The sequence below is a fragment of the Eublepharis macularius genome, chromosome 2 (genome assembly GCF_028583425.1).
Source record: "Eublepharis macularius isolate TG4126 chromosome 2, MPM_Emac_v1.0, whole genome shotgun sequence".
Taxonomy (NCBI): Eukaryota; Metazoa; Chordata; class Lepidosauria; order Squamata; family Eublepharidae; genus Eublepharis; species Eublepharis macularius.
The window spans coordinates 72206346-72232366 of NC_072791.1; the positions used below are offsets into that span (position 1 = coordinate 72206346).

General features: G+C 41.1%; 1 protein-coding gene across 1 annotated transcript in view; it reads left to right on the forward strand.

The window, feature by feature from the left end:
* The window catches only part of MAP3K9 (mitogen-activated protein kinase kinase kinase 9), a 90263-nt gene that overhangs the window by 22954 nt on the left and 41288 nt on the right, over nucleotides 1–26021 (forward strand). The window contains exons 4-7 of the mRNA XM_054971609.1: nucleotides 15139–15287; nucleotides 17869–18044; nucleotides 23417–23657; nucleotides 23964–24086. Coding sequence (XP_054827584.1) covers nucleotides 15139–15287; nucleotides 17869–18044; nucleotides 23417–23657; nucleotides 23964–24086 — 689 coding nt within the window. The remainder of the gene's footprint in view (nucleotides 1–15138; nucleotides 15288–17868; nucleotides 18045–23416; nucleotides 23658–23963; nucleotides 24087–26021) is intronic.

A 26021-nucleotide genomic window follows, 5' to 3' on the forward strand; every position in this document is an offset into this window, starting at 1 on the left:
AATCATAGATTCATAGCTGAACTAATCAGTTCTATTTCTGGTGGCAGTGTCAAAATGGGCATTTATTGGTGATATCAGTGGCAGAATTGGTGGGTTCAGCCTATTTTGCATTGAAACCATGTTTTAAGTAGTCCATCTTTTAGTATATGACTCCCGTCCTGCTTTTGAACGGATTGGTTAATTCAAAATTTTGAGCAGCGAGGACAGCAGGGTAAAAGGTCTGGAAGGGGAGACAGTCCGGCATGCCAGAGGCAGCGGAGGGCTATGAGAGAATCTGTCTCTTCAGGAGCGATCTCCGCCGGCTCTGTCTTTCAAAACTATGCTTCCCGGATAACATTGCATCTCCCAACACTTGATAGACACATGCCTCTACGCGAGTAGAGACTCTTAGTTCCTGCCTGAAAATGGTACTTCTCATCTTGAAGTCTCCAGACATCTAACGTACAAAGAGTTTGTCCCTGTTTTGTTTTGAATTAGAGATTCAGCATATATGGCTCTTCTCTGCTTGTTTTATTCCAAATTCTTATACACAGATGTGGGTGTATCCCATGTTTATTTTCTGTAACTTTTGTTTTTATCAAAGATTAGTTTAAATTGTAACTAACATTTTTACAAAATCACAAAAAGCTCTTAAGAATACAATCAATGTCCTAGTTATATTTCAAATATATTAAGTCATGCCAGTTTAGCTATGACTTAATTCATATTGGAGTTTATTCATAATAGTTATATATCTGATTAACTGCTGGACTTGTGCTTTCCCTCCCTACTGCTCTTTGTTCATCATGTTGAGACTGTCCCACTGAAGAGATGTAGGACAGTTAGTTGTGACATCCAAATGCAGATGTCTTAATAAACTTACGTTAGTTTATTTACTGTAACCCAAATCCCTAACTGCAGCAACAAGGAAAAAATAATTTCAGTTTATTAAGGCGCCCTTATTCAGATGCCACAGCTAATTGGAGCTACCTGAAGACCTCTCTTTGGACTTGGTTTGCCATGGAAGAGAGAAGGGGATGAACACACTCAGTAATTTGCTGCATTTGTTCCCATTGTAATTACCTTCATTTTGTGTTCAGCATCTGAATTGTTGATGATATTGATGCATGCTAGTGTTTACGGGCCTCTTCGAAGGTTTCTGAATGGCAATCAGGAGTTTCTGCTGATATCTCCTGCCAAAATTATTCTGAGTCTAGAGTAATTCTAGAAGTTGATTTATTCTTTGCATTTCTGGGAACTAGCCTGGGCCATCCAAGTCAAGGGCTAAGAAAGAGGCACACTTGTAGAAACCCACTTCCATGCAGCCCTGTTGCTGAAATGTAAGCTGCATTGAACTATGGGGCAATATGTCCTCATTAAGATGGGATTGCTATTTCAGATATGCTCCACTCCATTGACTGTCAGGGATTTGTGAACTAATGTATTAAATCATGCAATTTCTGTAACAGCAAGCTTCTAAAAAGTGCACAAACCTTCTATCCTGCCACTGTAGGAACTAAATCACTTGGCTCACTTCCTTACTACACCAGTGCAGATGCTCTGGAGGAGCTACTTACTTGTGAGTAATGCAAGTTCAACTTCTTAGAATTTGAATACTGTCAGTATTGATCAGCATTGCTGGACTAATAATGACAGTTTGTCCTCGTCAGCTCTTTGCTTTTCCTCTTTCAGCCTGTTGTGTCATCTGACACCTTATGAGTCTGTTGAGTTTTCCCAAGAGGTAACATAAAATACGGGGCTCAAGCAGAGATGTGGGACAGAAATTTTCCAGAAAAATTTCCAGTTATTTTTTTTCCCATGGAATTTTTTATTTCAAAGACTTATTGTTTCATAAAACTAACACATAATTTCCCTGCTAAGCTCAGTCTCTGCCTTCAGGAGCAAGAGATCTTGAGAATCAATCACAAGCACAATTCGTGAAGAAGAGAAGAGAGAGTGTGATAAGCTAATCTTGCCCTTGCTTATCATTGGTAAAATCATCCTTTAGTGAATGAACGTGGTTAAGGTTGTTCTGAATCAGATTTGCCTCCATCTGATAAGGAACTAGCAAGTGATGCTCTGAAAGGTAAAAATGTCCTAGTGACCGCCATAGAAAATAATTAAGTTCTTTTGAAACAGAGAGCACATACACATTCAAGGTATGTTATATAGCATTCTTAGCACGTGGTAAATATAGCGTATCAACAGTCTTCTCTGTGTCTGGATTTTTGTAAGGGAAGTACATACTATATTGGGATCGATCAACAGCCTGTTCCCACAGGCACAATGATTTCCACCTGCAGAGTGTAGCCTTGGCTCCACATCCTGCAGTAGCCCAAAATGGACCCTGAAATTCTGCTCATGGCAGGGGTGAGTAGGCTCACCCTTAGGAGCAAGATTTCAGGAGTTGTACTCCACAGACAGAAGTCCTTGTGCCCTTGGAAGTGCTGTGCTGGATCCTCCTCCCTCTCTCTTTGCAAGTATTACTGCTATAAAAATAACTTCCATATAAAGGTCTGTCTATAACTATGGGCATGGGGAAGCCTCACTCTGTAGCAGCTTAAGAGGATACAGCTTCAGCATGTATCTCAGTAAGAAAGGCGGAATCATCATAATCATCATCATTATTGACCAAATCCATCCACTTTCCCTGTTGATGTTCTATCATGTTTGTGTTGCATAATGCAAAAACATTAATTATTCTTGGGCAGAAACAAATGATGACTTTGACTTTTGAAAGTTCATTGTCAGTCTTCTGTGCAGTCTCACGTGGGATTGTGCATGTGCAAGCCTGCTGATGGGTGGGTTCTTCAGCTAAAATGTCCTCTATGAGCCCTCTGCCTCCAACCAGAGTATATGCGCAGCCTGTTTCCTGCCAGAACAGCCCCAACCCTCAGATCTTTTGCTCCTGGTTGGAGAGGTTCTTCACAACAATCCTATGTTGATTTCTTTCATCGCCTGGGAGAAAATAGAGAAATAGATGGTCAGAATGGATGAGAAAGCCTTATTTAAGAAATACACTCAGTGCAATACAAAAATTACAACAGGTATGTGTTAGCCTGTGCAAACATTGCCAGAGCTTCACCCCTAAGGCCAAAGTGAAAGAGCTACTAGGCTCAAGGCCATTTTATGGGACCAGGTACTGTCAGCTGCAACTAGCCTATCTGCTAAATCAGCTAAATCCTCTGCTCTTGCAGAGCTAGCAGATTGACCAGATCTGACACCACCAGCCATCATGATCTTGGATCCGGAATCATCACTCAACTTTGAGCGCACCAAGCTTGTCTGATCCAATTCCATCATGGAACCGACTCAGATTTGGGCACTCCAAGCCCTTAGATTTTGACAGCTGCTCGGATCCAACCATGCTTCAATTCTAGAGAGGATGGGACAGTTCTAACCCTGTTGGTGACACCTGCTTTTCTGGATCAACATCCACCCTTGAGCCCAGTGGAGCGCAGGTCTAAGGGAACAGAGAGGTTTACACCAGACCCTCTGGAGCCACCCAGAAAGGAAATATGAAATTGAAACCAAAGTACTCCAAACATAAAAGGAGCTCTCACAGGATGCAAGACATAGACTTGGAGAAGACTTGATCTGTAGGTAGTGGAGACCCCACATACCCCTTCTCCCCCTTCAGATTCCCACTTGATTTACTCCTCCTCAGAATAAGGAGAACTACCCCAAGAGCCTTCTTACACAACCCTTAGGTGTCATGAAAAAACTTTACACCAAAGTTGCTCTACACACAAATGTCCAGCATGGTATCAGGGAGTACCTCAACCTGTGGAAGTCGACTGGGGTGAACCCTGTAGAACAGAATCTGTATGATCTGCATCTGAACTTACACAACCTAGAGCTACCATCAAACACATTCTATTCCAAAGTCATCCATGGCATTTCACTTGCCTGATCTGGACCCGGAACGCTACCTGGAAGAACGGAGTCCAAACCCACCATCCAAACCATCACCAGATGAGACTGTGGGAGACAGAGAACCTGTTTCCCCCATGGATGATTTTCAACTTTATACTGAACAGATGCTTTGAATGGCAAAATCTTTGGATATAGATGTGGCCTGTTCAGAGCCTAAACCCAAGGACAAAATATTACAACACCTTATTTCAGGAATCTGGCCAATATCACATTTCCCATGATTGAAGGGTTTTTAGAGTTGATATCTACACTTTGTCAGAAACCAGCTTCTATTTGTTCTACATCAAAAAAAAGTTTGAAGGGCTTTATAACACCAAGGAGGACAAATGTCCTTTTCCGATTCACCCATCCTCCTCCATCATTGCTAGTCACAGAGGAGATGCAATCAAGACACAGGCAAGGTCACCATTCTACACCCACTGACAGAGAGGGAAGGAAGCTAGATAGCCTGGTGAAAAAATGTATACGACTGTGATCCTCAACATCAAAATTGTTACTATGGGGGCTTATCAGATCTTCCTCTGGAACAAGATGGCAGTGTACAATGGGCATCTGCCAGAGGACCAGAAGGTGATTCAAAGTGATTCAAGAGGAGGCAATCAGGGAGGATCCCAAGATGGCAGCTGATTGAGAGAGACATTTCTTCGGGCTCTCGTGCTGGTTCTGCTTCCTGGGTTTTATAGCCAGGCAGGGTTGGGGAAATCAATCTGAGCTTGTCTCCATATCAGTGGGAGACACCCCAGCATGCAGTGCCGGATAGATCTGAGGATTATTTGGCTCTTTTTAATTAGAGAGCTGAAGACTCCCTGGCATTCAGAGGATGCAGAAATATCAACAGAAGCAGGAGTGAAGGCGGCTAGAAGGCCAGATAAGTCTGTTGGGATCATTTGTATATATGTACATAGATATCCTTTTGACTGTGCTAGAACCTCTTTTTCTCTCTCTCCTTTTTAAAGAACTCTCATAAGAATCTAAAAGGAAAACTAAACTGTGTTTTATTTTGCTGTCTGGACAAAAGAAGCTTGTAAAAAAACCTGCATTTCTCTACAAAAGTAAAAAGCAATTAATTACATTTAGTCTTTGGCTTAAAAAATAATTGGGACTCTGACCTTAGAAATATTACATTTAATTTTGGGAAGAAAATGGTTATGAATTCTAACTGAGAAGAGATGCCACCCGGAAGAATGTTTACAGTTCCGCCTTGGCATTTTAACAGACAATTAAGGGAACTATTTTAAACATATCTGGGAGCTAGTTCTGGGCATTATCTTTTTCCTTTCTTTTCCCCTGCCTTCAATATTATGCCCAGTTCATTTTCTTTTTCTTTTTCAACAAGAAATCAAGACATGACAGCCGATTTCTAACTGTTTGGATAAGGGGTGTATACCTTGGCACATATTCAGGTTTCCCGCTTCGGGTTTACTGAAACAAGAAAAAAAATTGGGAAACTCAAAGTGAAAAGCTGCTTCAGCTTCAGGTATTTAAACTGCTTCGGGATTATTGGGAAAGATTTGGCCATTGTTTCCAATGGGAAATGCCGCTCCCAGCTCTCCAGGGGTCTGAGGGGGCATTTTCTTTCCTAAGAGTACCAAAGTTGGTGTGGACCTTCTCCTAACTCTCCTCTCATAACTACCCAAGTTTCTAAAAGATTGGATTTCAGGGGGGCCATGTTATATCCCCTCAATGAAGGTGCCCCTATCCACCTCCAATCTCCATTATTCCCTATGGGGAATACTAGAGGGGCTATCTAGGAGGCTAGGGGTGGCATTTTCCAAGCAAAATGCACCAAATTAACAGGGGACCTGTTCCTACCTGTCCTCTCAAGACTTCCCAAGTTTCAGGGAGATTGTACTTTGGGGACCATTTTGTGGCCCTCCAAATAAGGTGCCCCATCCACCTCCAATCTCCATTATTCCCTATAGGGAAAACTAGTGGGTGTTCTAGGAGGCTGGGGGTGGCATTTTGCAAGTAAAATGCACCAAATTAGCAGGAATCCTACTCCTCTCTGTCCTCTCAAGAACCCCCAAGGATCATGGATATTGGACCCTGGGGGCCATTTTATGCCCCCCCACACAAGAAGGTGACCCCAGCCACCTCATTTGTTTCTGTTGTGGGAAAAACCAGACTCCCACAGCTGAAACACATGGATTGTGGCATAGCCACAGGCACACTCCCACTTACCATACACAAAACCGTATGAAGCAAGGGAACTCTTGAAACTAGAAGTAAACTGAAGCCCCCTCCCCATAACCAAACTGATGCAAGGGAAACAACTTCACACCAGAGAATCACATCCATTTCACCCAAACCAAACTGAATCAAGGGACACTTTTGCAACTTAGCCCAGAGAACCAGTGTCATTCACTGCAGCCAGGCACTGAGTTCAGCCAGTGGGGAAACACCACAGAACAGAACCTAACACTAAGAGCACCTAGCCACAAGTGGCATTCACCAAGCACAGCTACAAAAGAGGGACCCTGCATACTTCAAGCTCAGAAACACTCTCAGAATTCTCCCAAGAGTTCTATTTCTGTTTCAAAATATTCCATTAGGAATACCCCAAGTATTCTTTAAAGACCTTAACCGGGCTGTACAATCTTTTATCTGGCAGAACAAAAAACCACGAATTAAGCTGAAAGCCCTACAAGATACTAAGGAAAAAGCAGGCTTTGCCCTACCAGATTAGCTCCTATATTATAAGGCTTGTGTGCTGACCTGGCTGAGAGAGTGGATTACTTTAGAAAATGAAAGACTTAAACTTGGAAGGACATGACCTATTGATGGGCTGGTATGTGTTTCTCTGGTATAAAAAATAGGAAAATCATAAATATTTTAAAAATCACTGGATAAGGAAAGCACTAATACTAGTCTGGGAAAGAATAAGATCTACTTTTTATAAGAAAATTCCTTTGTGGGTTTCCGCAATTGAAGCTTTTACACATCCTTTGTTGAAAAAAGAGGGGAAAACTCCTACCTATAAGATCTTACTGAAACCAGCTGGGCTATTAAAAAATCCAAAAGAAATGGCAGAGTTAGACATTGAGCTGGGATGGTGGGGCCAGGCACAACTGGAATCTAGATATAAAAAAGACAAAACAGTGGATTTTTATGAAAAGGATGAAAATATTGATGTGATACTATGTGGTACCAATGTTAAAATGATAAAGAAAATATATGATATACTTATAGAGGCAAAATTACAGGGGGAGGAGGTCAAAGATACTATGATAAAATGGGCCGAGAATGTGGGACATACAGTAGACTTAGAGCAATGGTCACAAATGTGGAAAAGTAATTTAAAGATGACAAAATCGGCCTCATTGAAGGAAAATGTATATAAAATGTTTTATAGGTGGCACCTAACCCCAATTAGGTTAGCTAAATCTCGCTTAAATATGTCAAATAATTGCTGGAAGTGTGAGAAGATACCGGGATCTTATTATCATATGTGGTGGACTTGCAAAAAAAGCAGTGGAGTTCTGGAAGATGGTACATACAATGTTACAACAGATACTCATGACTCCACTACCTTTGAAACCAGAACTTTTTTTATTAAACCACATATCGGTCCCGGTCAATAAAGAGCAAAAGCATTTGATGTTGAATATAATTACAACAGCTAGGATTGCATATGCGAGACTTTGGAAAATGACAATTATCCCAACACAAGAAAACCTGGTCGAAAAAATACTTGACACGGCTGAAATGGACAAATTGTCGAGTTTATTGAAAGAATTGGACATTACAACCTATAATGACATTTGGGAGCCTTTTTACAAATGGATACAAGATAAGTTTGGAGAAATTTAATTTCCAACTAAGATGTGGTCCTTTATGGACATTATAGAAGATAAATGGAAAAATTTGCAAATAGAGCGCTGATTAACAGAATACTAGGACATGTATTAGAGTGAATGGTGCAGTGTAATATATATGTAATTTCTTTTCTTTGTTCTTTCTTCTCTTTCTATCCCCCCTACTTTTACTTTTTATTCCCTATTTTCTATTTAAAAAATAAAAATTTTATATATAAAAAAGAAACACACTCAGAATTCTCAGAAAACTAACAATAACTGAAAACCAAGCAAAGCACACACCTCCACACAACACCCCCAAAACAAGCCAAACAATGCACCCCTACACAGCAAAGCTATTGAGCAAGCAAGCAGCAAAAATCAAACTTAAAATTTAAAATGCAAACTAATAATAATTTTCCTTTCCCTCAATGCATCAAGACAACCCCCTTCTCCCAAAAGAGAGAAAACCCTGTGAGTCTAGTGACTCTCAAACCAGTTTCCTCCAGGTGCAGTTAGTCAGGTCCAACAGTCATCAGGTCCAGTCAATTCCAGGTCCATTTTGCTTGCAAAATACCTCTCCCAGCCTCCTAGAAAATGCCACTCCCACTAGTTTTCCCCATAGGGAATAATGGAGATTGGAGGCGGATGGGGCACCTTCTTTTGGCCTTCCAAAGTCCAATCTCCCTGAAACTTGGGGGGTCGTGAGAGGACAGGTAAGAGTAGGTTCCCTGATAATTTGGTGCATTTTGCTTGCAAAATGCCACCCCCAGCCACCTAGAAAACCCCCTAGTTTTCCTCTGCAGCATTTAAAAAATATACTCTCCTTCCAGAGAATCACCAGGGAAGGAGAGCTGCAGCTGTAGGGATTGGACACTCTCTCACAGCCCCCTCCCTTCCCTGATCCCCTCCCTCCTCCCCCTCCTGCCTCTCTCTCCAACCCCCTCATCCCCCTCCCATCCGCCAAAAAAGGCACCAATGCTGGCAGTACTTATTTCTCTTGCCGTTCCTTAAGGAACAGCAAGGAACGTACCTTTGCCGCATTACCCGAAGTTTACCGAAGTGTTCCAGAGTGCTTTGGTAAGCATTGCTTCAGCATTTCCGAATAGTTTCAATGCCAAGGCCGATTCAGGAATGCCAAAACATCCTGAATCGGGCCCAATCCAGGTTAGAAATCCATATCCCAAACCCGAAGTACACATCCCTAGTTCGGAGTACTTAGCTAATTTTGGATTACAAATTACCTACAAGGAAGGATTTAAAGTTATAGCTATAAAGATGACTCTTCAATCAAAATCCATTTATTAGCACATCTTTTAAATATATATTGTTGAATTGGAACTGTTGCTGTTATAATACTTTTTGATTGTATTATGTGGCTTTGAGAGAGAGAGAAAAATGGCTGAACATTGAATATTTTGGAAAGCTATAGACTAAATTGTGACATCGTAGGTTGACCAAGAATAATATTCCAGCTACATAATCACCACCTACTGGCTTGAAGAATGAACTGACTTTCCTTTTCTCTTACTAATCCATTCTAAGGATAGACTTCTTGAAGTATTTAGGTGAAAGAGTTAAATTGAACAGAAGAAAATGGTTGCAGCTATGAAAAAGGCTAAAGCTGATCTAAATTCAGATGTTATAGATATCTCAAAAATAATCCCTTCTCTCTCAAGTCAAATTAAAACTTTGTTTATAGAATTAAAGCAAGAGTACACAAATGCTTTAAACCAGATGCAGCAAGCTGATAAGGAGACGCAAGAAGCAGTGCTGGAAGAACAAGGAATCATTAACCCAACTTCAGCAGATGGACCAGACTATGCAAGGAGTTTTCAGTGACTCGAGGGAAGATTTCAGGAAGCTGAGAACTGAATTACTGTCTGGATTACAAGAAATAAGTCAGAAAAAAATCAAAATGCTCAAGAAATTAAGATACAGCAGAAGGAATTCTGAGAGCTACAAGGAAAAATTGAATCAGTACAAGCATTACAAGCAAGCCCATTGATAAGAGCAGACCAGAGAATAGAAAATTTTTGAAATAGAATTCAGAAGCAATAATCTGGGCTTTTGCGGAACTCGAGAAACTTTGGCTGATTTGCATTTGGAGAATATATTTTGAGGGTTAGTATAAGACTGTTTGAAGGTCCAAGGTGACTTTGATCCAGGAGGCCCCTTCCAATGAGATGATCCAACGATTATATGGCTTTTTGGAAACTGAGCAAATTACTAGAATCAGTTCAAGGCATGCAAGTTGGAAGAAGGCATGAAGGAAAGAAATGCAAATGGAGTTTGAGGGGGAGATTTTTTGAAACTTATACATGCTGTTACTTACAATTACCGTTGATTTATACAACTGTGTTATACAATTTTCTTCCTTTCCCTTTTCTTCAGTATCATTCTTATTACTATGCTCTTTTTGTATGATTGGATGAATTTTCTATATACATAACAGGTCACTTTATTAAACTTAGAATGTACAATTAATATTAAAATAGACTGATAGTTAAGCTAAATAGTTAAACTAATAAGTTAATATACTAAATATAATGAGATTGAATATAATGTTGAATTCAAAATGTTTAAAGTCTCGCCTTGTGCTGAACCCTACAAATATGTTATTAGATAATCTACATAGAAGCGGAGACTTTACCGGGGGGAGAAGAGATAAATGTGAATTAATAAGCAGTCAGATTAATAGATTGACATATATATAGATATATATAGGTTAACAAACAGAACATAGAGAAAATAATTAATTATAAGGACTAAATATAAGGAGCGATTAACTAACAATATTTTCTTTTTTTCTGATAAGTTTTGTACCAAACTGAATGTCTGAAGATATAGATGGGTCAAATTGATTGACTACGTGAGGAGAGATATATAGAACTATTATAAAAAGATAGAATGAGTAATATATATAGAGAATAAGTCAAATTGTTTGATATAAACGAATGTATGATCTATATGGTTTATGATATATAGAAATATCTGAAATTGAAAAATTGGGATAAATTGTTTATCTAAGATGGAAACAAAGACTTACAGTTTGGGCATATAATGTTAAAAATAGTTAAGGATGTACTGCTTAGAATAATGGAGAATATATATTTGTTTTAGATAGAGGAAGCTAATAAAAGTAAGGGAAAGGGGACAAAGGGTTGGAAAGCTGTTGGAAGTCAACAAAAAGGGGGGGGGAAGGGAGGGGGTTAGAGATGAAAAAATTGGGGAAAATTGAATGTAAATGTGGAAATAATGGATTCTAACCCAATAAAAATTTTTCAAAAAAAAAAAAGATAATCTACATAGAAGTATTATAGTAGGGTTTTTTGTGTGTAATGGACCAATAAAGGGAAAGGAGTAATGTTATGAATTTTAGTTATGTTATATATCTCATATTTTCTATGTGGCTTAAATTTTTTACCATACACTCTACATATTTTTTCTGTTGTATCTTAAATTTAGTATTGTGTATTTTGTACAAGGTTCTTTGCACTTTCTATTGTTATTTCTATTTCTCCTTTCAAATAAAATTCTAAAAATTAAAAAAGAGGAGGCGATCAGACTGTCAAAGCAACAGATAAATGCTGGGAGGCATGTGGCTGACTCCACCAGGGATCTAGCCTCTGCAGTAGGTACTCCAGAGGCATGCATGACTCCATTTCACAGCTCTATTGAGATGAGAAGCTGGGTGGAAGATTTGCCATTTGAGGGAGAGACATTATTCTGTACAAGAACTAACGAAACTGGAGGAAGAGCTGTCAGTGTTATTTGAGAAGGGAGCAGTACAATGAGTACCACTATCAGAACCCAGATTGGATTTCTACTTCAGGTTCTTCTTTGTTCAAAATAAGGATGGGGTTTCTAGCCCATATTAGACCTGAGAAATTTGAATAAGTTGGTCAGAATATGAAAATTTAGAATGGTGACACTCAATATGGTATTGCAGTTGCTACCCCATAGTTCTTGGTTTGCAGTTTTGGACCTTAAAGATGCTTATTTTCATATTTCCATTCATAATTCCCACAGGAAATTCTTAAGATTTCAAGTTAGAGAGGTCACATATCAATACCAAGTCCTGCCATTAGGGCTAGCTTTGGCCCTGAGGGTATTTACCAAGTGCATGTCAGTAATTGCACATCTGAGAACTAGAGGTTGTTCATTCTATCTATATCTGGATGACTGGTTGATTTCTGCCCATTCTAAGGAAGTCTAGCACAAGCATATAATCTTGGCTCTAGAGACATGCCAACACTTGGAGCTGATGGTTAATTTTAAAAAATCTAACCTCACCCCCTCCAGAAAAGTACTATTTATTGGGGCCTTATTAGACTCCTCTCTAAATAAGGATTTTATTTGCTGTGCTTGTAGTTGCTAGATCCTCATCTATTCAGAGGGGTTCAGTTGGGCTCCCCGAAGATTAAGTCATGGTTGCTACTGATGTCTTGATGGAAGGGTGGGGGGCACATTGTGAACATTTCACAACCCACGGTATTTTATTGGAGGGTGAGAAAAGTTTACATATCAATGTATTAGAAACAAGCGTAGTTTGTTATGCCCTGATCTCCTTTGCAGATACTGTACAAAACATGTCCAAATACCAATGAACATCTGTACAACCATGTTCTATATAAACAAACAAGGAAGCACTGCCTGCAATCCATGTTGATCTGGGAATGGGCAGTATGACACAATGTCTCCCTTCAGGCCATTCACATTCTTGGGACAGTCAATCTCATGGCAGACAGGCTGAGCAGGCTAGGCTTCTCCACTCACGAGTGGTCACTGAAGGAATCAAGTATACGGCCCGTTTTCCTATAACAGGGATTCCAGAATAGACCTATTTGAGACAGAGAAGAACAGAAAGTCTCCCTTTTTTTGCTCCAGAGGGGGAATGGTCCCAAGGTACCTGGGGGATACATTCCAGTTAACATGGTCAGGGTACCTGTTTTACACCTTCCTAGTCATGCCTCTCATAACTTGCACCATTGGCAGAATACAGATGGAGAAGATGAATTGCATAGTAATAGCATCATTCTAACCACAACAAGCTTGGTTTCACTGTTTGTTTCTAATGGCCAGGGGCAACTTTTGGCACTTTCTAATAGTAACGGGTCTCCTGACATATCAAGGAGTTGATGTATCATGACATACCCAAATTCAAACTAATGGCATGGTTGATTCTGCAGTAGGTAGTCTTGCCCAGGAGGTAATTCTGAATGCAAGGAAACCTAATACTAGAAGGTCTTATGTGTACAAATGGATACATTTGTAGGCTGGTCTAAAAGTAAGGGTTTTATTCCATATACATGCCCCTGAGCCTCTATTCTAGAATATCTTTTGGGTCTGAAGCATGCTGGACTGTCTTCATCTTCAATCAAAGTTTATCTGGCTGCAAGTTTAGCCTTTCAGTCCCCTGTAACTAAAAAGACAGATTTTTTGCATTGTACTTCTAAGATGATTGTAAAAGATCTTCAGAACATGTTTTCCTCAGCAATGCGGCTAATGGTCCTAGCAGCTGGTTTTGGCTATTCTAATGTCTAAACCCTTTGAGCCACTAGCTACTTGCCCTTTAAAACTACTTTCAACCAAAGTAGCTTTTCTGGTAGCTATCACCTCTGCCAGGAGGGTAATTGAATTAGCAGCACTTTGCATGGGGCCCTCCTTTCCTGAAAATCCATTCCAAAAAGGGGGTACTAAGACCTAGCTTGGAATTCTTACTTAAAATAGTTTCCAAATTTCATAACTCACAGGAGTTAATACTGCCTGTATTTTTCCTTCTCCTATGTTCAAAACAGAAAGGACACTATATGCTCTGGATATGAGGAGCTCAAAAGCAGAGTGGAAAAGAACACCACCTGGGATTAAAGAAACAGTAATATGATCTATTTAAAGTGCTAGTGCTCCCAAATTCATATATATTTACAATGTGCAATTCATACAAGAAGATCATATATTAAATACAAAATACAAAGTTCACATATTCCCCTCCCATACATTCTAAGGGAGCAGGATGCCAACTCCAAGTCCAATAGCAGGTAAGTACTGTGCTTTTTAGAGAGTACAAGTCTCATTTAGTTCTTCTTTCTTGCTTATAGGTATTGAACTTTGTATTTTGTATTTAATATATGATCTTGTATGAATTGCACATTGTAAATGTATATGAATTTGGGAGCACTAGCACTTTAAATAGATCATATTATGGTTTCTTTAATCCCAGGTGGTGTTCTTTTCTTTTTTTTTAATTTTTATTGGTGAGTACATAATTAATACACACATTCCCCATCTTACCTAATTTATATCAACCCCCACCCTTTCCCTCCCCCCTCCTTGTAGACTTCCAACAGCTTTCCAACCCTTAACCTATCTTATTACTTAACTTATTTTCAACTATATTCTTCTAAATCATTTATATATTATATCTCTTACTCTAAGCATATTCAAATTCTTTTATATATACTATATCAAATCCACTAATATATCCATTCTCTACTTCACACTTTAAACTGTATATTTTTAATAAAGTCTTCTTACTAATACTAGCTTAGGTTGATTAATTGTTAAATTTTCCCGGGTGGTGTTCTTTTCCACTCTGCTTTTGAGCTGTTGCTCCGGGATTTGCCCTGTTTGTTTGCTATACACTGGATGTGAGGAGGGAAAAAGATGACTTTTTAAGCCATTGCCAGATGGGTAGTTCAGGCCACTAGAATGTGCTATGAACTAGCTAATTTACCTTGTCCATTGGGAGTTTATGCCCATTCTATCAGGTCACAGGTATCTTCAGCTGCTTTGCTCAAAGGTGTTCCTCTACAAGACATATGTAGAGCTGCAACATGGACTTCAGCTGACACTTTCATTAGGCACTACATGTTAGATGTGCACAGTAGGAGGGAAGCAACAGTGGGTCAAGCAGTCCTGCACACCACTCCTCCATGGGTAAGTGGCTCGTTAATCTCCCATGTGGAACTGCTCAGAAGACTGACAATGAAGAGAGGGTTGCCCTAACCTGTAACTGTTGTTCACTGAGGTCTTCTGTGCAGGCACATATATCCTCCCTCCTTCCCCCACTGTGTGCTCTTCACCACTTACTTGGAGAGTCTGGCAGCTAAGGAGAAACTGAGGGTCGAGGATGTTGCTCCGCCCAGAGAGCTGGCTGTTTCTGCTGGAAACTGACTGTGTGTGCACTCTGGGAGAAGGCAGACGCACCCTAGAGGAAATTTTAGCTGAAGAACCCACCAATGGCAGGCCTGCGCATGCACAGTCCCGTGTGTGCCTGCACCGAAGACTTCAGCGAGCAACAGTTACAGGTAGGTGCAGCCCTGTTTTCTGCTTTTAGGCTATACGTGTGCATTTAGGAAATGGTTGGTATTAAGAGGTGTCTTATAGAATTTACTAAAGCTAAAGGCTGTTTTGCTTTTTTAAATAGCTATGGTGTATTACTTTGGGAATTGCTAACTGGAGAAGTACCATTTCGAGGAATTGATGGCCTAGCAGTCGCATATGGTGTTGCCATGAATAAACTTGCCCTTCCTATTCCTTCAACATGCCCAGAGCCTTTTGCCAGACTGATGGAAGGTAAGAGTTAACCAAGTTTAACAAAGTTGCTCATGCTATTCTTGCTTTGAGAATGCAGTTCTGGCAGTACTGACATTACAAGTAACCCTTTGCTTCCCCAGCTCCACAACTGGACCAGGTGGTATGTCTGCTACTTTGCCCACTTTTAGAGGCAAACTTTTGCCTATGCCATATAAACTGTGCTTTGACCTCAGACTGCTATGTTGGATGTGTAGAGCAACCCCTAGAAAAAATGGTGCCAGTAATCCTTATGAGATGTATTCATGGTAGCCCCTTCTGATCTCTCAAAGGCTGCACAGAAATTCTTGATCTCTAAGAGATCTGTCTGCATTACTCATTGCCTGTAATTGGTCAGCAACAGAAGAGAAAGGTACTGTAGAACAAATCTGTCCTGTGCTTCTTTGGCGGCGGGGAGGGGGGGGCACTTGTTTAATCAAGTGAGAAGCTACAGGGGCTGTGAGAAGGAGGGAAAGCAAAGCAAGAGATAATATGGGGCAGTACAAGATTCCCCTCCACATACACATGGACTTGCAGATACCGTGTTAGTTCATACTAGAATACCCAAACTTAGGTCTCTGACACTTTAAAAAACAGGCAACTGTAGTAGCAAAATGTAAACTGAAAGAAAACCCTCAGAAATAGGGATTTGACTTGTGAGACTTGTTAGTCTCACAAGTTGGTAGTTATGGTTTGAATTGCTTGAGCTGCAGTAACTATGCTAGTGTGCTCCACTGTCAAGAAAGAGTCATGAATAGAGATGGGCACGATCCGCATTACAATCAGAAAAAACCCACGATAATGGCGATCGCGCGATCGGGACCCAGCGGATCGTGCTTGGGCACGGCCAACGATCCAGCAGTCAGGAGGGGGGCTGGATTGGGGCGATCGTGCTCAGATCGGGAAGCCAGACACTCAGGCGCCAGCAATCTATTCCCCTTGCAATGGAGCCAGGGGAATGCCTGAGCTGTGTTTGCCCTCCTTCTATCACCCTGGAAACCCAAATGGAAGCCCAGCTTGCCTTGATCAGCAGGGCTTCCTTCCAACCACGGAGCAGCAAAGCAGTCACCAGCTGGGAGAAGATACCCAAGGGAGGGAGGGGGAAGGGGGTGTTCTGTAGCCATGGGCACTCCAATCTCATCCCTGCAAACCCTGATAGGCAGCTCTGATGGCCAAACACAGACAGCCAAACACAAACACAGATGCCGCTGGCATCAGCCACCATTCCTGTATCACTGGGAACAGCAGGGCGCCCCTCAGCTTTTGCCTCCACGATCCACGGATCGGAAACAGGAGATGATCGGTGTGGATCGTTAATTCGGGATCGTCGCTGGTGCCGATCCACAATCAGCTTGATCGATATTTTTTTTGGATCGTGCCCACCTCTAGTCATGAACCAAAGGCCATATTTCCTTTCTTTTGCCATGTTTCACCCACTGAATAATTCCTGGCTAATGCAGTGAAGTAGGAATATAAGCAAGCTAATGTTGTTGCCAGAAGGCAAGGATTCTGCAACTGAACCTCCTGAAATTCTAGACATCTTTATATCCTGGAGGAGCAATCATCTGGTTTTAAGGATCCTTCTTTTTCCTCTAATGTATGCTGTCAGAAGTTACATAAGAATGGTCCTTGGAAAATACAATTGGATTCAGTGCAAGGTGCACTGGACAGTAAGCCCTATCTTGCTTGACATATTTGCATGTTCAAATCCAGTTTATAGCCGTAAACTGAAGCAATTATTGTTGTCAAGTGAAAGTAAGGGTGGGGGAGCCAAGAAATTCTAGGCAATTTAACCTAATATTAGCTCAGCTATGCAGCTAACATGCTGCTTTCTGCATCCTGTCCCTGTTTGGCCAGCTATATGGTGTGGGTGATGCAGCCAGCCAAAGCAATGGTCAGGCTCCATTTTGTCTACACTACATATTTTAAAAGAAGGGGATTGGAGGCAGGTTGGCATTTGAAACAGAAGAAAGTGTTACTAACTCATTCTCTGTCCATGCTTTTTTGCAAAATCTAATAAGCTGTGTCTGCCTCCATGCACATTAACAACTTTAGAAGAGGATCCAAAAGGCTGCTTTTGAGATTCCATATGTATGCTAGTTCTTGAAGTCTTTCCCTTCCAACTACAGACCTTAGTTTTGTAGGCATTCTGAAATCTCTTTCAAAGGTCAGGTGGAAACGCCATGACAGCATGAGGGAATTGAGTTAGAAGTGATAATTGGTTGTGTATGTACAAAAAAGGATCTTAGACTCTTATTCTGATCATTAAATCTAAATGCTAAGCTTTGTCTTCCCAGTGAGATTTGCTTTAGTTTAACTTGAGCATATTATTAAAAGTATGAATGCACTGGTCCCTAGAAATCAGATAACTTGGGACCCTGTTGTACAGAAGTATAATTTGATTAGAAAATGTTAACATTCTGTCTTGTTCCTTTCAAACAAGAAGAGAAGGTTGCTGAATTATGTATAATCCATGTGAATTAAGAGATAGATGGAGGATTATTAAAAATGCTGTTAAATGAGAGAGTGCAAATTGTTTTGTGGTTTTTGATCAAGAATGTTAGCCTCTCTTCATCCTGTTCAGATTGTTGGAATGCTGACCCTCATTCAAGACCGTCTTTTGCCAACATTTTGAACCAGCTTACCAACATAGAAGAGTCTGGTTTTTTTGAAATGCCAAAGGATTCGTTCCATTCCCTGCAAGAAGACTGGAAACATGAGATCCAGGAGATGTTTGACCAACTCCGGGCCAAAGAAAAGGTAAACAGGGCTGGATTCTTTAATACAAGCTCTTAGAGTATAATCCTAGCACCCATCTTCTAATTGAGGTAGAAACACTTAACAATGTGCATATATGATATTCAGACATACAGGTGGGGGACCCACAAAGACTTGTGGGAGACATATAATTTCCCCTCCCCCACTATATTCTCTTTCCCTTTCTGCCCCCTAGGCGTCTCCCTCTTTCCTTGCTTTATTCTCTTCAGCCCATTCACCTTTTTTTCTGCCCCATTTTTACTTTTTGCCCTCCTCCCCAGCAGCCTCTCCCTTATGGTCCAGTTGCATGGTGTTGGCTGAGCTGGGCCCAGTTGCATGGTGAGGAACCTACAAGGACCTGCAGGAGGTACTTCACTTTCCCCTGTATCCCCTTCCACACACTATTTCCTCTTTCTCCCCTCCCAGTAGCCCCCACTCACCTTTCCCTATGTCCTCCTCTCCTTCAAATCCATTAAACAACTTACCTTTTATGTGCCCCCATCTTCACCTATATTTCTTAATTTACTCCATTTATATACAGTCTTTCTCCACCATAGGAACCCAAAGCAGCTTCCATCATTCTCCTCTCATATTATCCTCACAAGAACCCTGAGGAGTAGATCAGGCTGAGAGTGTGTGACTGGATCAAAGTTACCCAATGAGCCTCCACAGCAGAGTGGTGATTCAAACCTGGGTCTCCCAAATGTTGCTTTGAAACTCTAACCACTACACTATATTGACTTGTTTGGGGGGTGGGGGCTGCTGTTGAACAGTAGCAAGCAGCCAGGCCTGGGTGACTCATGCAATCAACTTGTCTGCAATCAAGTTGTCTGATGGTTGCTTCTTGGCTTCTTGGCCTGGCCCTCATGAGTTTTCCCTCAAACACCAAAACAGGCCTGGAAAGGACCCTGTCCCCTCCTCCTGCCTTTTCCTGACGGAAACCAAGCATGGAATACTGGCTGAACTGTTATAGTTGCTTAGCAATAGCCACTCAGGGCATCTGGTTAAAGCTAGGGGTGCTCCTTTTATCATTTTCAGTTTTTTGTTAACCTCCCAGTGTATTTTTTTTTTAGATTTCAGATTTTTCTGCAAACCTGAGGCATTTTTCAGGTGTGTAGGAAGTTCTGTCTTGTCTGTTCATGATTCCAGTCTGCAGATTTAAGTATCCAAGATCAGGGCCACTTGGTTATTAGTATGAAAGATATGAAGAATGCACTTTTAGTGATATTTTAATAAGTAATATGGCAGAAGTAGAATGAAGAATAAAAAGTGATTTTCAAAACTTCAACTACTGTAGTGATAACAATTCAAAAGCTTTCTCTCTCCCCTCAGTTTTGTATATTGAATTGTCATTAACGTATAGAAACTTAAAGTTGCTGTGGTTTAGCCTTTTAACTTTTATTTTGTAAATTGAATTTTGCTAATTTGGGGGCTATTTAGCACATTGCTGTCCTTCCTGGTAAGGTTTATGCAGCACATAGCTTCACTGATGCATTTGCACCTAAGCTCATTTTGTGGTCTTTGCCATTCAATGGTCTTCATCTTGATATCAATGTGGGAGGCAGTAGTAGGTATAAAAGCTGTTTTCCTCAAAATAGGGTCTTGTCTGGTTCTGTTTTTTGATCCCACTGACCTGGGATTCAGCATCCTGTTTCACACAGCCAGTTACCCCAGAGGGCCAACCAACAGGGCATAGAAGCCAAGGCTTTCTTCTGATGCTGCCTCTTAGCACTAGTATTTAGAGTTTTACTATCTCTGTATACGGAGATTCCTTTTACTCACCATGGCTAGTAGCCATTGATGGATCTCTCCTCCATGAATCTAAGAAAAATGAACAGAAGTAATTATATCAAGAGAGAGATGCAGGTTACAGAGAGAGTGATTTCAACTATATTCTAAACCATGATAGTAAAAGAACAATTCCACAACAGTAGAAAAGAGCAAGAATCCAGTAACACCTATAAGATTGACAAAATTTGTGGTAGGGTATGAGCAAATGTGAGTCACAGTATCTGAAGAAGTTAGCTGTGACTCACAAAAGCTCATAACCTACCACTAATTTTGTTAGTCTTATAGGTGCTACATGACTCTTGCTCTACAGACAGACTAACATGGTTACCCATCTTGATCTACTTCCACAACAGAAATTAAAGGGCTGCTTCTACCCTCATACTGAAAAAAGGAAGAGGCTTGTTTTACTCCTGCAGGGATGAGCTCACAGTGCAATCCTAACTGTGTATATTTGGAAGTAAATCCTTTTGAGTTTATTAGGGTCTTACTCCCTGGTAACGTGTTTAGGATTGAACTTTGTATCCTAGAGAAACTAGAGCCTTTTTTCAATATGTATTTGAAAAAAAACCTGCAAAGATTTAAAGTATATTCTCTGATAAAGTTATCCCTTTTTATTACTGGGAAAAAAGTAGTTAAAAATAAGAAATCTCATTCTATGACCTGACCGGTCTTTTTTTTTTTTTTGAAAGTTTTTTTATTATTTTTTAATATCTAACATAAAAAAAACTACAAAAGACTACAAAAGTATAAAGGGGAGGGGGGGGAGGGAAGGGAGGACTGGGAAAAGGGAAAATCAACATACAAACAACAAACACTACACTACATGTCTTGTATTCCCTTCATGCTGCAATTTTTCTTAAAAGTTAACTTTCTAATATGCTATCAGATTGGTAGGTTTTATACAATACAGATTATATTCAGGATCAGGACTTCTCCCCCCCCCCTTGCGTCTCGGTCTCAATTCTCTCTGCGCAGCTGGAGCAGCTGCGCCCGCTCTTTCCTCCCCCCCCCCCCCACTTTCCCCTTCAGACTTCAAACTTTCTTCCTGCTGAAACTCCTGATGGTTGAACAAAAAGTCTGTCAGCTGCGCGTCCGATGTGATCTTGTAAATTTGATCTTTATATCTGAACCAGACGCCTTCTGGAAACAGCCATTTATATTTTATATCACATTTCCTCAAGAAAGCCGCAAGTCCTTTATACTTGAATCTTCTTTTACGAGCCAAAAATGGAACATCCTTCAATATTTTAACCTTATTGCCCAAATAATCCAAGTCCACATTATACGAATTGTCTAAGATGGTGTCCCGAGTCTTCTTAGATGAAAAGTCAATAATAATCTCGCGAGGCAGCTGCCTCTTCGTTGCATACTTTGAAGATGTCCACCGGACTTCCAAAATATCGCTTTTTAACTCTTCTTTAGTTGCCTTTGCGAATGGCGCCAAAAGTCCAGACACCAAATCTTTTAAATTTTCACTTTGCTCTTCTTTTACATTTTGAAGACGCAATACCGTTTGGGCACGGTCCACTTGTAATCCTATTATTTGATTCTCCAAAAGCTTCACTTCCTTACTTGTTGCTTTCATGAGTACTGCGTTCTCGTGTGCAGACTGCTCTGCTCCGGTCGCTGTTTCTTTAATGGCTTTCACTTCGCTCTCCACTGAATCAACCTTTTGCCCCATTTCATTCAGTTTCGCTACAAAGGGCTGCACAGCATCGAAGACTGCTCGTCTCACCATCTCTTCCAAAGTTTCCCCCTTCCCCTGTAACGTCGCCTCACCGATTTACTCATTGCTGGGCTCTGCTTTCTCGTCGCCATCTTAGGGGGGGGGGCGCCAACTAAGTTCCGAAACTCGGTGCAGGGGAAGAAGTCTGCGCCTTTTTAGCTTCAACTCCCACCGATCCTTCGCATACGCTTAAAAATCAGAAGGGATTTGCTTACTTACAGGACTTCACCTTAAATCTGCTTATTGCCGTTCTCCATGGCCCCAACAAGAGCCAAAAGGGAAGCCCCCGGGGGCAAGGAAGCATACAACAAAAACCGGAGGACGCCACAGCAATGAACAATAATTATATAATAATTTATAATAAAGTGCAAAAGTGCAATAGTGTATAAACAAGGTACAAAAATTCTGTGGATACAATAAATACAATAAATACAATTCAGAGGTCTGTCGCCGAGGTAAATTATTTACAACCATACAGTGATGGGCTCAACTGGAGGTGGAGAGTGCGGTAGAGGAAGGGTTGGAGAGAACCAGTCCATATGTTCATAAATGGAATAAAAAGGACCACGCTAGCCGACGGGCTAAAGCTTCCATTTACAATTCCCGTTTCGGATCTTCTTCTTCCAGGGCTAGTCTTATCCGTAACCAACTCTCCTCGCACCCCCGCCAGTGTAGAGCAATTCCCCTCTACCGCACTCTCCACCTCCAGTTGAGCCCATCACTGTATGGTTGTAAATAATTTACCTCGGCGACAGACCTCTGAATTGTATTTATTGTATTTATTGTATCCACAGAATTTTTGTACCTTGTTTATACACTATTGCACTTTTGCACTTTATTATAAATTATTATATAATTATTGTTCATTGCTGTGGCGTCCTCCGGTTCTCCATGGCCCGGCAGCACACGAGGTGCTGCGCAAGTCTGCCGGCCTCCATTGGAGCAAGCGGGCAATTTACCCCCTGCATTACTTCCAGGGGGTTCTTCCCACGGCGTCCCGGATCCAGGCTCCCTCACTGGGAGTCCTGGGGGTTAACCCTCGCGGGTCAACCGCCCAGTCAGGCTGCTCAGACGGTTCCCCCCAGACCTGCGGAGAGGAGTGTCCGACATGGCCGGGAAAACGAAACCGAATCGACCTGACCATTCTAATAGCACAATGATGTGGCGATATATTATAAATTGTGGTTTCAGTACTCATCAACCCATTTTAAGGGATAAAAATGAAAGTACATAGAACAGGAAAAATTGCCAGGCCATCTGTATGAGGGAGATACCAAAAAGAGGTGATCACATTAGAGGAGTGGGCTGGGGTATAAGATGATGCTCCTAAAGTATTGGTGTGAAAGGGTGTTTTGTTTATGCAATGTGAATTAATCTGTGAAACTGCTTATATTCAGTTTGTAACCATTAATAGCATCGCTTGAGTTTGTGGAACTAAAAGAAAATTACAACAGTGTGATTCCTGCTCAATGACCCTAAAGCAATATGTAAACAATAAGGAAATAATTGCTTCAAATTTTCCACCTGTCTGTGCTTCCTTTGAAGGTTAGAATAGTGCCTGCCACTGGAAGAAGAATAAATCTCAACCTACTATAGTATACCTTGAAACAAACACACATCAGCTATAGTTCAATATTTCTAATCTTATGTTAAAATGAGATTGTTACTCAACTGACCCTCCTGATGACCCAAATTCTACGTGTAGAATAAATCAGCAGAGGAAGTTATAAAGCAAGGATTTGCTAATCTCCTCAGTGTACTTTGGTGGGAGGGCTGCTTTTTGTTGCAGAGCCTTAAAAGGGAGGAGGAGGAGCTGCTGTAACAATTGAAATACTGATGTGGTCTGTCTTCCTTGCAGGAGCTGCGAACGTGGGAGGAGGAGTTAACAAGAGCAGCAGTCCAGCAGAAGAACCATGAGCAGCTGCTAAGGCAGCGAGAGCAGGAGCTTGCAGAGCGGGAGATTGACATCCTGGAAAGGGAGCTCAACATCATCATCCACCAGCTGTGCCAGGATAAGCCCCTTGTGAAAAAACGCATGGGCAAGTTCAGGAAGAACCGCCTCAGGCTGAAGGATGGCAATCGCATCAGTCTCCCTTTGGGTGGGTGTCACTGTAGCAGGGCCAAGCGGAGCTGCCTCTTCCTCCTTCAAAACACGCTTTACAAAATCCCGATTTCCTTTGGCACTAAGAAATTAAGATTATTGTTCACCATCTTGACCCATGTCTTTCTTTATAAGAAGTATGCTTCACAAAAGACCAGCACTCTCAGACTGTAACTAAGAAGCTGAAACAGTTAGTAAGTGCTGCTTAGCCATTGTAAAATGGGCCTCTGTTAGATTGGCAGATGAGGCTTCAGGTCTTTGCATTATTTCACTCATGTGTACTTATCAGGTGTTCTTTTAACAGATTTCCAGCACAAATTTACTGTACAGGCTTCTCCAACCATGGATAAAAGGAAGAGTTTGATCAGTAGCTGCTCCAGCCCTCCTGCCAGTCCTACCATCATTCCCAGGCTTAGGGCCATCCAATGTAAGCAGTTTGTTTTAACACTTTTAACAGCACCTATTGCTTATAAGTGGCTGGGCTTGTTAATTTTGGTTTGTTTGGGACAAGATCCAACAATACATCTTGTATGAACAGATTGTGATTATTTTTTTGGTGTGGCTATACTATTTGCTGTTCTGTGAGGCTTGCATTTTCTGTCCACTATAACTGTCTTTGAACCATTCTTCTTTGAGAAGAATAAGCTTTTTCTACAACTGTACTCCCCTTCCCCAAAGCTGCTGCCTCTCTTGTCCATAGTTTGTACTATGGAACTCATCAAATGAGATTTTTTTTCCCCCAGTAGGTGTGCATTTGTTGCTCAGTGTCTTGCAGGGGATCCAGATCTTTCCACTCAAGAGAGACCCAAAAGAGGAGAGTTAGCTGTTACGTTTTCCTAGAGCACACAACAATATTTTTTGCTAGGAAAAGTAGTACATCAATTGCAGTAATAGATGCAGTGTAAAATACTGATTGGATAAATATTAGAGAGATCTGTTGCCTAGCATCCCCACTGTCAATAAACAGTGCAACTTTTCACTTGTTTCAGAATTGCTATCGTTGAACCAGGAGGGCTGGGAAAGGGTTATTTTATCTGATTGCAGTTACTATGTGAAAACCTTCCTATACTGTCCAAGCTGTTTAAGAGAGTGGAGTCAGGTAGTGGGATTCCCCTCCTCCCTTTGGGTAATGAATTCCAAATACTTCACTTAACAGTGCAATCCTAAACAGAGTTATTCCATTCTAAGCCCACTTAAATCAATGGTCTTAGACTGGAATATCTCTGCTTAGGATTGCACTGTTAATCATGGTCAGTTGTCATGTATACACCAGATTAAAATGGTTAATACTAATCAGTATTCTTTAATAATCCAGAGTTTGAAAGCAGGGCTTGAAGTTTCATGACTGTACCATCCAAGCATGGACTTAATAAAAATTATTCTGTCCTGCAGTGGTATCTCATTTCATTGTTTTATTTTTAAAAAAATATTCAACTCTCTGTTGAATGCTGTTCAGTCTTCTACAAAACCCCTTACCCTTTCTTTTTTTAAAGTGGCAAATGGCCATTCCTTCCACACAAAAATTCCTCCCTCCTCTGCAGCAGGGCTAATCCTGCTCACCTGGTCAATTACCATCCAGTTTCGAACCTTCCATTTCTAGGTAAGGTAATTGACAGGGTGGTGATGGATGCAGAGAAGTTAGCCGTGTTAGTCTGTGGTAGCAAAATCAAAAAGAGTCCAGTAGCACCTTTAAGACTAACCAATTTTATTGTAGCATAAGCTTTCGAGAATCAAGTTCTCTTCGTCAGATGCCTGATACAGAGACTGGTCAAACACAGAAGAGCAGAGGGAAGAGGCAATTAGGGGGGGAGGGGGAGGGAGCAATCAAAACATTCCTTTGCTAGTATATGTAAACATCTCCTTTTGGTGTGTGTATCAGTTGGCTTCAAAGGAGTTTGCCCTGTTAGTTTGTAGAAGCCAAACAGCTAGACCATCCAATTCCAATGCAGTATGGGCCTTCGATAACCACAGCTCTCCCTGCCAGATGCATCTGACAAAGAGATCTGTGGTTCCCGAAAGCCCACGCCAGGTACCACTGAGCTCCCCCAGACCCCACCTCTGTAAAGGAAATCTGTTACCTGTGGTAATGTGATAACCATTCATAGTCCCTATTCAGTCCCAGCTTGACAGAGTCAAATTTGCATATGAATTCCAGTTCAGCAGCCTCCCGTTGGATTTTGTTTTTGAAAGGTTTCTGTTGAACTACAGTGACCTTTAAGTCTTTGATGGAATGTCCTGGTAGGTTGAAGTGTTCTCCCACTGGTTTCTGGACGTTTCCATTTCTAATGTCAGATTTGTGTCCATTTATTCTTTTGCGTAGAGGTTGGCTGGAGGCTGCTGAACTGGAATTCATATGCAAATT